We start from the raw sequence: 12,957 nt of genomic DNA on the forward strand, positions 1-12,957 counted from the left end.
CACCCTGCTCTAGCTGATAAGGGTTTTCCTTATATTTTTGAAGCCTTAAATCACCTTAAATCAGGACCATTTTGCAATAAGTCTTTTTAAAGTGACTTTTAACTTTATCCACTCCAGTCCAACACTGGCATCTCCACACCTTAGTGAAGATCCTTCAACTGATTGGTTGAAGAAACTTGTTTTCCCTCCTTAAACATGCCAAAGACACCACGAAGAAAGCATCCCACTGAATCAGATGACAGGGGCTTACCGCTCAAAAGTTCTGAAAAGATAAGTGGACAGTTGTAAGTGCACAACTTCACGTGATGATAAATCCAGGAATTTGTTATTTTAATTTTTAACTTGCTAATCATTTGTATTATATTTTTAAATATGATTTTAGGTTCCGAGAAGAATGTAATTTTTGCCTTTTTACTCCTTGAATATGATTAACAATCATTTTGGGGAGCTACTAAGCAATTTGTTTTTCAAAGCCAGTCATATGTGATAAGACTATATGCTGTCTAAGTGCTTTGTTATCCAATTTGTATTTAATGTAATTTATTACACAAATGAAAGTATTTTCATTTGCAGTATTTAATAATGCCTCCACCTATTTTACTATTCTTACTATTTTACAACTCTTACAGATAAGACTTACAGTTATTGATGTTGAATATCCTCTGATAAGCAGTGAACTGGCTGAGATAGATTTTAAATTGGTTAAAGCTGAACAAAATTTGCACTGGAACAGTGAAGGTAAGTATGCTATTGCTGTAAAATCTGTAATTAATATGTTTATATTACAATATTTTTGCAGTCAGAAGCAATATTACGCAATATTGTAAACCTTTTGTTAAGTATTTTTCTGAATTATTTTAGTAGAGTACTGTAAGTAATGAAATTTGATTTATCAGCAATGTTAATGATCTATTCAATCTTGCAATGCTTGTGTTTTCAATTTCACTTGTCTTTGTTGGAATTTAGATATTTTAGCTGTTTAAAATGTATCATTGGCATAACAGCAATTTGCAGTTGGAGAGAACCTCAATAAAGAAAATGCTATACGAATATGATATTGGTTACAAATGTAGTAAAGGTTGGAAAGTTCTCCTGCAAGACCAATGAATTGTTACAAAGTTCCAACTTTCTTCTGGATTAGTGGTGCTGGAAGAGCACAGCAGTCTGGCAGCATCCAAGGAGCAGCGAAATCGATGTTTTGGGCAAAAGCCCTTCATCAGGAATAAAGGCAGAGAGCCTGAAGCGTGGAGAGATAAGCTGGAGGAGGGTGGGGGTGGGGAGAAAGTAGCATAGAGTACAATAGGACAAGTCATGGGGACAGTGCTGAGCTGGAAGTTTGTTAGTAGGATGAGGTGGGGGAAGGGGAAATGAGGAAACTGTTGAAGTCCACATTGATGCCCTGGGGTTGAAGTGTTCCGAGGCGGTGTGGTTGATTGGTGACTGGGGAGACTGGGCGCCTCCTAGCAGAGCGTTTTAGGGAACATCTCCGGGACACCCGCACCAATCACCCGCCCTGTGGTCCAACATTTCAACTCCCCCTCCCACTCTGCCGAGGACATGGAGGTCCTGGGCCTCCTTCACCGCCGCTCCCTCACCACCAGGCGCCTGGAGGAAGATCGCCTCATCTTCCGCCTCGGAACACTTCAACCCCAGGGTTTCAACGTGGACTTCAACAGTTTCCTCATTTCCCCTTCCCCCACCTCACCCTAGTTCCAAACTTCAAGCTCAGCACTGTCCCCATGACTTGTTCAGACTTGTCCTACCTGCCTATCTCCTTTTCCACCTATCCACTCCACCCTCCTCCCCTGACCTATCACCTTCATTCCCCTCCCCCACTCACCTATTGTACTCTATGCTACTTTCTCCCCACCCCCCCACCCTCCTCTAGCTTATCTCTCCACACTTCAGGCTCTCTGCTTTTATTCCTGATGAAGGGCTTTTGCCTGAAACGTCGATTTCGCTGCTCCTCAACTGCTGTGCTCTTCCAGCACCACTGATCCAGAATCTGGTTTCCAGCGTCTGCAGTCATTGTTTTTACCTTTTTACAAAGTTCCAACTGCCTGGTGTGATTTCTAGGAACACTAGGCAACAAATGTTATTTATTTTGCAATTGAAGTGAAGTTTTGCTTATTGTAGCACTTTTGTGTTGCATTGGTATAAATATAAAACTGACTATTTGTCTTTCTGCCTATAGTGTTGTTATAATAAAATTATATAAAGTAGCAGTGGAAACTCTATCAGTGGGTATACTACCTCATCAAAGGTCTTTGCTTTAAGAATGAGAGATGAGGTGTTCATCCTTAGCAATTCTATAATCTTTGGGTTGAGGTTAATTAAACAATAGAGGTGAAAATGTATGATTCTATTTTGTTCATGAGCTTGTCAGTGTATCAAGGGTCAGTTTGGAATTTTGGTTGGGGGGGGATAGGGTGTGGGGCGTATATAGGTTGCACAAAGGATCAGGTAGGAAGAATCCAGGTGGAAGAAAGCACCAACTCAGCCAGTCCATTTTGGTTGTCCCATGAAAATGTGCACAGCTGATGGGTACTCAGCCCTTAGCACAAAGATACAAGCAAACAAGCACTGTTAATGGAGTAAGTGCTCTGGCACATTCAGGCTGTGGAGAGGGTTGTTATTTTCCAGGAATCATGGGGCTATAACGGGAGAACTGCAATCATTGTGATTGAAGCTGACCGTAAGCAAGGTGTCCACTATACAATCATAATAGCATACATTTGTCAAAAAAAGCTATTGTAGTGATTGGATCATGTTGACTATGAGATCCTTGATTGGGGTTGTTAACCTGGGCCAATCAGGAAGTCCTAGCTGACTAATATAAATAGGGGATCTCTTATAAAAATAAAATAAAAATAAGCACTACAGCAGTTAGGCGGTAGTGATGTGGGTTAATAAAAAAAAAAGAAAAGAAAAAAAAAGAAGATAAATCTCCTGGGCCTGATCAAACTGGCCATAAACAGGTCCAGGCAGTGGGCAGTGGAGGGGGTCGTTAGGGCCGACTGCCTGCCCCTTTTTTGCAGTTACGTTAGAGCCCGGGTGTCCTTGAAGAAGGAGCACGCGGTGTCCACCAACACCCTGGAGTTGTTCAGGGAGACGTGGGCGCCGCAGGGAGTGGGGTGCATTATTTCTCCCTCCAACTCTATTTTGATTTAGTCCCTACCCTCCCCTTCACTGTTTTGATCACACAGCACTGCCCTTTGATGTGAAGGGCAGTGTTTGTCACTGGCCACCCGGGTGTTTTCCTATCTTCCTGGTGGTGGAATTTGAATAAAGATTCGTGCACTTTGTGTCTTTCACTGTGTCTCACACCTGCACACACACACCATGGGTGCTGGGGATAAAATAAGCACTACCGCACTTAGGCGGCAGTGTGGGGGTTAAAAAGAAAAAAAAAGAATATAAATAGGGGATCTCTTATAAAAATAAAATAAAAATAAGCACTGCAGGAGTTAGGCGGTAGTGTGGGGGGGGTTAATAAAAAAATGAAAAGAAAAAAAGAAGATAAATCTCCTGGGCCTGACCAAACTGGCCATAAACAGGTCCAGGCAGTGGGCTGTGGAGGGGGTTGTTAGGGCTGACTGCCTGCCCCGCTTCTGCGGTTATGTTAGAGCCTGGGTGTCTCTGGAGAAGGAGCACACGATGTCCACCAACACCTTTGAGCTGTTCAGGGAGAGGTGGGCACCGCAGGGAGTGGAGTGTATTATTTCCCCCTCCAACTCTATTTTGATTTAATCCCTGCCCTCCCTTCACTGTTTGATCACGCAGCATTGTCCTTTGATGAGAAGGGTATTGCTTGTCACTGGCCACTCGGGTGTTTCCTTTTTCCCTGTTAGTGGAAAATGAATAAAGATTTATAGACCTGTTGTCTTCCACTGTATCTCACACTTGCATGCACACAACATAGGGGTACCAGGGAAAATATAAGCACTACTGCAGTTAGAAATAGGAACCTTAGGATTCTCTTCACTCTCAGGACTTGCTCTGTGCTGGCTAGGCCATAGTCATTGTGTTCCTGCTTCTGCAAAAAAAGAAAATTATAAACAGGGTATCTCCTGGGCCTGGCCAAACTGGCCATAAACATGTACAGGCAACGAGCTAAAGAGGGGGTCGTTATGGCCGATTGCCTGCCCCTCTTCCAAGGCTACGTCCATGCCTGGGTGTCCCTGGAGAAGGAGCGCATGGTGTCTACTAACACCCTCGAAGTTTTCAGGGAGATGTGGGCACCGCAGGGAGTGGAATGTTTAATTTCCCTCTCCAACTCTATTTTAATTTAATTCCTGCCCTCCCCTTCACTTTTTTGATCACAGTGGTTAGCACTGCTGCCTCACAGCGCCAGAGACCCGGGTTCAATTCCCGCCTCAGGTGACTGACTGTGTGGAGTTTGCACATTCTTCCCATGTCTGCGTGGGTTTCCTCCGGGTACTCCGGTTTTCTCCCACAGTCCAAAAATGTGTGGACTAGGTGAATTGGCCGTGCTAAATTGCCCTTAGTATTAGGTGAAGGGGTAAATGTAGGGGAATGGGTCTGGGTGGGTTGCGCTTCGGTGGGTCGGTGTGGACTTGTTGGGCCGAAGGGCCTGTTTCCACACTGTAAGTAATCTAATCTAATCTAATCTAAAACGAAATATTGCCCTTTGAAGAGAATGGCACTGCTTGTCACTGACCACTTGGGTTTTTCCTTTCTACCTGGTGGTGGAAAATGAATAAAGATGTATACACCTGTTGTCGTTCACGATGTATCACACCCACACACACACACACACACAACATAAAAAGAACTAGGAGATATAAATATAAATAAACAGGGGATTTAGAATTTCCTCAGTTCCAGGGACTAACTCTGAGTTGGCTGGTCACAGCCAATGTATTGTTCACAAGTAAATAAAGGGTGACTTGGTGGTGACAGGTTATTGGCATCTGTGCAATTATTTCAACTATTCTGTCTTTAAATGGATAAAGTCAGAAGTCATACCAGGTTATAATCACAAGCTTTCAAAACGCTGCTCACTCATCAGGTGAGGTGGATACAATAAACTTAAAATGATGGCTCCCAGAACTCTCATGATTGTCCACTATTGATCTGCTTCAGCCAGAACTTCTAACGGGCTTATGTATTATCTCTTTACCAACCACAATGGAAGGCAGAGGAATTAATTTAATCCTTGCACAATACAACAAAGGTGTGAGAATTCAAAGCTTCTAAAATAAAACCAGGAGACTGAAAGAAAATTCTTGCATAGTTGATTGCTTTGCTGAGTAATGGCTCTTCAAAAATGTAAACAGAAAACTAAAAAGAGCTCTGAGGTACAGCGTTAGTAAGTCTCAACTAGGAGAGGGGGAAAAAAAAGAAAGAACAGCTAAAGACTACTATCCCATGGTACAAATGACCATGACCTGCATAACCAAATAAGGAAGCCTTTACTCCCTGCTAAAATCTGTTCTACTTTGTCTACCCTTGAGAAAACCCCAACTATCCATTTGCGGAAACCATTATAGCCATTGAATTCAGAATTCAATTTTGCTATCCCATTCAGTTAGGCAAAAAAAAGGTAGTCAAGCAATTAACAGGCCTGCTATGATAATGGACTAATCTTATTTTCAACAAAAGTAGAAAGTGCTGGAGAAACTCAGGAGGGGTGAAAACATCTGTGGAGAGAAAAACAAAGTTAACTTTTCAAGTTGCGTGACCTTTCATTAGAAGTGAATGCAACTGGGAAATGGTGGTATTTAGCTGATGATTGGGGTGGGATTCAGGGTGTGTAAAGAGTTGAGATGAATGGATAACTATGTTGCTGAAAGAGAGGGAGATAAAAAGGGGAAGCAGACAAAAACATTGCTGATAGGGACACCTGGGTGCCCAGATCTGGGTATGTAGAGTTGAACATAGAAGGAGGTGTTCATGGTCTAACATTGTAAAATTTAATTTTAAGTCCTGAGGGCTGTAAGGTACCTACTAGATGGAAGATAAGTTGTTGTTGTTCCCTCTGTTATGTAGCTTTCTGCAGTCTTCTTCCATTTATATAATTATATAATATGCAGCTCTGTTATTCTTCCTGCGAAAGTGCGTAATCCCCCTATAGCCCACATTATATTCCATCAAGGAAGTTTTTGCCCACTTGCTTAGCTTGTCTGTATCCTTCTGTATATTCCTGTATCATCCTCATCACTTGATTTCATACTTATTTTTGTATTATCTGCAAACTTGCCGATAGTACATTCATTTTCCTCATGTAATTCATTAATATATGTTGTAAGTAATTGTGGCCCAAGTACTGATCCCTGTGGAATTCCATTAGTTACAGGTTACCATCCTGAAAATGACCCCCATATTCCAACTCTCTGTCTTAAATTAGTTAGCCAATATGCTATTAACGCTAAAACACAATCTTCAACACAACGGGCTCTTATCTTATTAAGTAACGTAAGGTGTTGTGCCTTCTTAAAAGCCTCGTGGGAATAAAATATATCACATCCACTGTTTCCCCTTCATTGTCATAGAGTCATACAGCACAGGAACAGACTCTTCAGTCCAACCAGTCCATGCCAAACATAATCCCAAACTAAACTAGTCCCACCTGCCTGCTCCGCGCCCATATCCCTCCAAATCTTTCCTATACATTTATCTATTCAAATGTTTTTAAACTGTGTAAATATACCTAGTCCACCACTTTCTCAGCAAGTTCATTCCATACACAAACCACCCTCTGTGTAAAAAAAATTGCCTGTTTATCTCCCTCCTCTCACCTTAAAAATATGCCCTCTAATCTTCAAATTCCCCCATTTTAAGGAAAAAGACAACTACCATTAACTCTATCGATACCACTCATTATTTTATAAACTTCTATCAGATCACCTGTCAACCTCCAATGCTCCAGTGAAAAAGTTCAAGCCTATCTGGCCTTTCTTTATAACTCAAACCTTCTGTGCTCGGCAACAACCTGGTAAATCTCTTCTGAACCCTCTCTAGCTTGATAATATCCTTCCTATAACTGGGCAACCAGAACTGGACAAAGCATTCCAGAAGAGGCCTCACCAATGCACTGTTAATGGAAATATGTTTATCCCATTGTGTTTACAACAGCTGGAGGAAACATGTAAATTTATTTTTGGTTCAGAAAAATCTAGAATGAGCAAGTTGTTTTGTAATTCAATTCAGAAAATATCCGTGTTGTGAATAAAAACAAGTTTAATTTCTCTCCTAGAAGAAAGATTCAAGGCAGTTCAGGGAACAAGTCAACTCAGCAAAATGGGCTAGTTTGTGAAATGTCCAAGCTCAACATGACTTCCCAACTCCTACACTCAAATCAATCCTCTTCACAGAATTGTAGTTAATTTTTTAAGCTTCGATCTCCTTGTAACTATGTCTCTGTAATAACTATAAGATCATACCCATTTGCCTATGCTTGTGTTGCCAATGCATTTTTTTTCCGAATACTCTATGCATTCATACAAAGAGCCAATAATTTTGCCCTTTTATTACTTTTTCTCCCTTTGATCCTATTTATTGCTGTTTTTCCATATTTGCCCACTCTATCCCTTCCTGAACTTGACTGGGACTCTGATTGGTAGAGGCTTTGTCATACATAATGCACCAATTAATGAAAATTGGCAGCAAACTTCATTTGAATCATTCAGCACTCTGCACTCTCCCTTCATGCAGTATCAATGTTAGTTTTCATTTTGTGAATTGTCTTGATGAATGCAAGATGAAAAGCTTTGAAAAAATATTTTTGCAAAGCAAAAGTCTTGTTAAGGCAAGGACCTCTATTTATTGAGGATCTGGTACTTTTTCCTCTGTCACTAAATAAAATAGATCTTTTCATCCAGACAAGAAAAGAAAAATGGCACAGCATCCTAATTCCCACAAATACCCTACCTTGTTCATGTTCTTCTGGGACATACAAAATGAACCACTCTGGGATTTGCTACTAATGCAAAACAGGCAAAGCCATGGGTACTCTACAAAACACCAGGTTTGCATCAGGAGGAAAAAAATAGGAGGAATATGTGAGAACCATTTGTGGTAGTGCTAGGGTTTAGGAGACCCAAGACCATAAAAATATGAATAAATATATGTACTCTAAGTTCATACAAAGGACAGGAGAAATTTCCTGCACAAAGCAGTGAGACTGCGGAATTCACTTGCTGATTTAATAGTTGAGGCAGTAATTAAAGCAAATATCAAAAATACTGGAGAAACTCAGCAGGTCTAGCACATCTGTGGAGAGAGAAATGGAGTTATGTCTTGACTCCTGTATGATTGTTGTTCTCTTCTCCACTTTGATTCTCAGTAACAATGGACTGGAGTTCCTGTTAGGGGTGTAATAAACATAAAATGCAACTACTGTTTACTGAAATGACCCGTTTACTTCTAGTTCCAAGCATTATTATCAATTGTAATTGACCACAGACTGGAACATTGCCTGAATTCGTAATGCAGGTTATTCTGTTATAATGCACCTTTCATCAATGCGAATTCGCTAAATGTGATTGATGAATTGGGGACACTGTTTCTACAGCGCAAACTTTTAAAATGTGTGTTGGCTGTAATGCAACTACAGCACCAACACTTTAAGCACTGCTTCTAAAGCACAATTTTTCTATGATGTGGAGTTGCACAAGAACGAAACCATCACGTTATGGAAGAACTGACAGTAATACGAACTAAAGTTCAATTAATTTTGACAAATGAACTTAACAAGTCAATGAGCAGCTTCAACTGACAGATGTCATAAATGTTAGGCATAATTTTCAATTGACAGAAAATGAATTGATAAATTAATATGAACTGCATTTTAAAAATACTTTAAAGAAATTACAGCATTGGTGTGACAAACGTCGAAATCAGGTTTTAATTCATTGCTGGTCTTGCAGCTGCAAGTCATTAATGGATTAATATGACTAAACATGACTGTGCTCATAGTGACTCTGGATGTAATGTGATGAATACTCGCAAGGGTAAAAAATTTGGAAGAATCTCATGTTGGTGTGTAGCCAGTTTTGTGGAAGATTTGCAGTAAATGAACATTTCTATTAGAACAGGCAACTCCGATGTAATGTGTTTATAAAACGTACATTTAAACTAAATTAATTTTAGCATTTCATTGAATTCTGTTCAGGTTCCAATGATATCTGAGCAGAAATCATATGGAAATCGTAGAGTTCCAGCTATCATAATCAGCCAAAATTAAATATATTACAAACAGTCTTGGTATCTTATATAGAGTTAATTTATTTAACACAATTATCTTTTGTTAGGTGTTTGGGAATATATTCAAGAGTTGAGAGGCATATTGTATGATCTTGAGAGTAGGATTCAGAAAGCTAAAAATAATGTAGAAACAATGCATCTCATGATGGTGGTGAGTATGATCTGAAAACAATGTTACATTTTTAATAATAACTAGAAGGCTGGCACACTAGCTTTGCTAAGACATGTAATGGTCAGAGAGCAAGCTTAAGTGCTATTTTGAATGGTTGTGCCAAATATTACATCTGTCAATATTCATGTGCTAAAAGAGAAAATGAATTTGCTGCTAGTCTACCCACTTTACTGAATAGTGTCATGACTTCAGAATGAAATCCAGCTTGCTAGATCTTTTTTCTTTTTGTTTCGTTAATGTGGCCACTGAAACATATTCATACTAGGTTTCAGATTTACTTTAGCAACAGATATTTACTACTTGAAAGAAGAAATAAAATAAAACAAGCTATCTAATATGTAATTCATTTTTTTTATTTCAAAACTATACTTTATTCATAAAATATTTTGATGATCTGTACAATTGGCCATGCCATACATACGTAAACCATCCAGTTCTTTTGCATACAGAGACAGAGTAATCATTCATATATACAGGTCTGTACGATTAAGACAAATAGAATGATTTCAAAACACGCAGTATGAAATCAACTTTCATTAAAGAATCTCAAGTCCAGAGAAAGCACCCTCTTCTTTCTACTCTTCAGGTTCAAAGTGACTGACTTCTGACAATTTCCTTGATGTGGACCATGAAGAAAACTTAATGAGTCCTTTCCAAATCTTCTAGAGGAAACTTTTTTCAAATTGGAAAGCTTTAGCTTTCTCAGGTCTGATAACCTGCAGGTTTATAATTAAGCCCTCCTGGATAAATTACATGCTTTTTCCAGCTGTTGTAAACACAATGGGATAAGCATATTTCCATTCATAGTGCAGGGGACAGTAGTCACCTGTTGGCTCACAAACTGTTGAATTTAAACACAGTTCTGGAAGGATACTTTGAATTTTTCTTTTTAAAAGAAACCCTCTGCCGACCTAACCACCTATATTCGAAAATGTAAATTCCAGAAGTATTAATATTTGTATATTATAAAACTTTCATCGTGCCTTCCACTAAAGTTGAGTGAAAATATATCCTTTAGAGACATCTTTGTTTCCTCTCAAAACGTTATTTTAACATTGTTTTTATGTGATACTAACCATAATAATATATTTATACTAAACAACAAAGTTTGTAACAAAAATATTTTACATGTATCAATTTTAATCATAGCATTCAGTTTCCTTCATACGTTTGATAGTGTCCAACTGTAATATTTTAAACAACTGTAACAGGCACTAAGTTCTTGTACAAAGTTCTCCTGCAGAATTCTAGGATTGTAACCAATATAAATAGCAGATTCATCAGAATTATTAGATGTGCAAATTTAAAACTGACGTCAGGCCAACATAAGACTCATGATGAAATTATCCCAATCTTTGAGCAGTGTAGGAATAAAAGAATGACTAGGGTAGGAATAGGTCCAGTCAAGGATAGCAGTGGGAAGTTGCGTGTGGAGGCGGAAGAGATTGGGGAGACACTGAATGAATACTTTTCTTCAGTATTTACTCAGGAACAGGGCATTGTCGTCGATGTGAATACTGAGTCACAAATAAGTAGAATGGATGGCTTTGAGGTATGTAGAGAAGAGGTGTTGGAAATCCTGGAAAAGGTGAAAATAGATAAGTCCCCTGGGCCTGATGGCATTTATCCTAGGATTCTCTGGGAAGCAAGGGAGGAGATTGCAGAGCCATTGGCCTTGATTTTTATGTCCTCTTTGTCTACAGGAGTAGTGCCAGAAGACTGGAGGATAGCAAATGTGGTTCCCTTGTTCAAAAAGGGGAGTAGGGATAACCCTAGTAACTATAGGCCGGTGAGTCTCACTTCTGTTGTGGGCAAAGTCTTAGAGAGAATTGTAAGGGATAGGATTTATGCACATCTGGATAGGAATAATGTGATCAAGGATAGTCAGCATGGTTTTGTGAAGGGCAGGTCGTGCCTCACAAACCTTATTGAATTCTTTGAAAAGGTGACGAAGGAGGTTGATGAGGGGAAAGCGGTAGATGTGGTATATATGGATTTTAGTAAGGCGTTTGATAAGGTTCCCCATGGTAGGCTACTGCAGAAAATACGGAGATATGGCATTGAGGGTGAGTTGGAGGTTTGGATTAGGAATTGGCTGGATGGAAGAAGACAGAGGGTAGTAGTTGATGGCAAAGTTTCTTCATGGAGTGCCGTCACTAGCGGTGTTCCGCAAGGATCTGTTTTGGGACCATTGCTGTTTGTCATTTTTATAAATGACCTGGAAGAGGGGTTAGAAGGTTGGGTGAGCAAGTTTGCGGATGATACGAAAGTCGGAGGAGTTGTTGACAGTGAGGAAGGATGTGGCAGGTTACAGCAGGATATAGAGAAGCTGCAGAGCTGGGCAGAAAGGTGGCAAATGGAATTCAATGTAGCTAAATGTGAGGTGATTCACTTTGGGAAGAATAACAAAAAGATGGGGTACTGGGCTAATGGTCGGATACTTGGTAGTGTGGATGAGCAGAGGGATCTTGGTGTCCATGTACACAGATCTCTGAAAGTTGCCACCCAGGTAAATAGTGCGGTGAGGAAGGCATATGGCGTACTGGCTTTTATTGGTAGAGGAATTGAGTTCCGGAGTCCTGAGGTCATGATGCAGTTGTATAAAACTCTGGTGCGGCCGCATCTGGAATATTGTGTGCAGTTTTGGTCGCCATACTATAGGAAGGATGTGGAGGCACTGGAACGGGTGCAGAGGAGGTTTACCAGGATGTTGCCTGGTATGGAAGGAAGATCGTATGAGGATAGACTGAGACACTTGGGGCTGTTTTCATTAGAGAAAAGAAGGTTTAGGGGTGACTTGATTGAGGTGTACAAGATGATTAGGGGGTTAGATAGGGTTGACAGTGTGAACCTTTTCCCGCGTATGGAGTCGGGTATTACAAGGGGGCATAGCTTTAAATTAAGGGGGGGTAGATATAGGACTGAAGTTAGGGGTAGGTTCTTCACTCAGCGAGTCGTAAGTTCATGGAATGCCCTGCCAGCAGCAGTGGTGGACTCTCCCTCTTTATGGGCATTTAAGCGGGCATTGGATAGGTATATGGAGGATAGTGGGTTAGTGTAGGTTAGGTGGGCTTGGATCGGCGCAACATCGAGGGCCAAAGGGCCTGTACTGCGCTGTATTCTTCTATGTTCTATGTTCTAGATAGTTGTGAAAAATTTGGGATGACAGTATTTTTTAGTGTTGGGAAATAAGTCCAATTTTCCCCTTAAAGTTTAAATGGCAAGCTAAGAATCTCTATAGCAAATGGCAAGTACCTTATTCCATGCAGTTACATCTCAATATTAAGTAATATTAATTTATTTTCATGGACTTTGCGATTTTCCCACTCATGGGTGAGAAACTAAAAGGTGTCAATTTGCTCCTGTCATGCCTTCCTGCACTCTCCATTGATCCAGGGTTGATCTCCTGGCTTGATCATAATGATTGAGTGAGGGTTATGCTGGGCCATGAGGTTGTAGATTATGCTGGACCACAGGATTGCTGCTGTTGATGGCCCACAGCACCTCATGGATGCCCAGTCTTGTGTTGCTAGATCGAAGTTTGCCCCATTTAGCAT

The 12,957-nt window shown here is 40.3% G+C and overlaps 1 protein-coding gene across 1 annotated transcript in view; it reads left to right on the top strand.

Annotated features, from left to right (window-relative positions):
- LOC122562216 (dynein axonemal heavy chain 17-like) overlaps positions 1-12,957 on the top strand; it is a 471,020-nt gene that overhangs the window by 86,245 nt on the left and 371,818 nt on the right. The window contains exons 14-15 of the mRNA XM_088000362.1: positions 630-738; positions 9,276-9,379. Coding sequence (XP_087856488.1) covers positions 630-738; positions 9,276-9,379 — 213 coding nt within the window. The remainder of the gene's footprint in view (positions 1-629; positions 739-9,275; positions 9,380-12,957) is intronic.

The sequence above is a fragment of the Chiloscyllium plagiosum genome, unplaced genomic scaffold (genome assembly GCF_037043375.1).
Source record: "Chiloscyllium plagiosum isolate Xiang-an unplaced genomic scaffold, Cpla_swu_hap1 HiC_scaffold_25, whole genome shotgun sequence".
Classification (NCBI taxonomy): Eukaryota; Metazoa; Chordata; class Chondrichthyes; order Orectolobiformes; family Hemiscylliidae; genus Chiloscyllium; species Chiloscyllium plagiosum.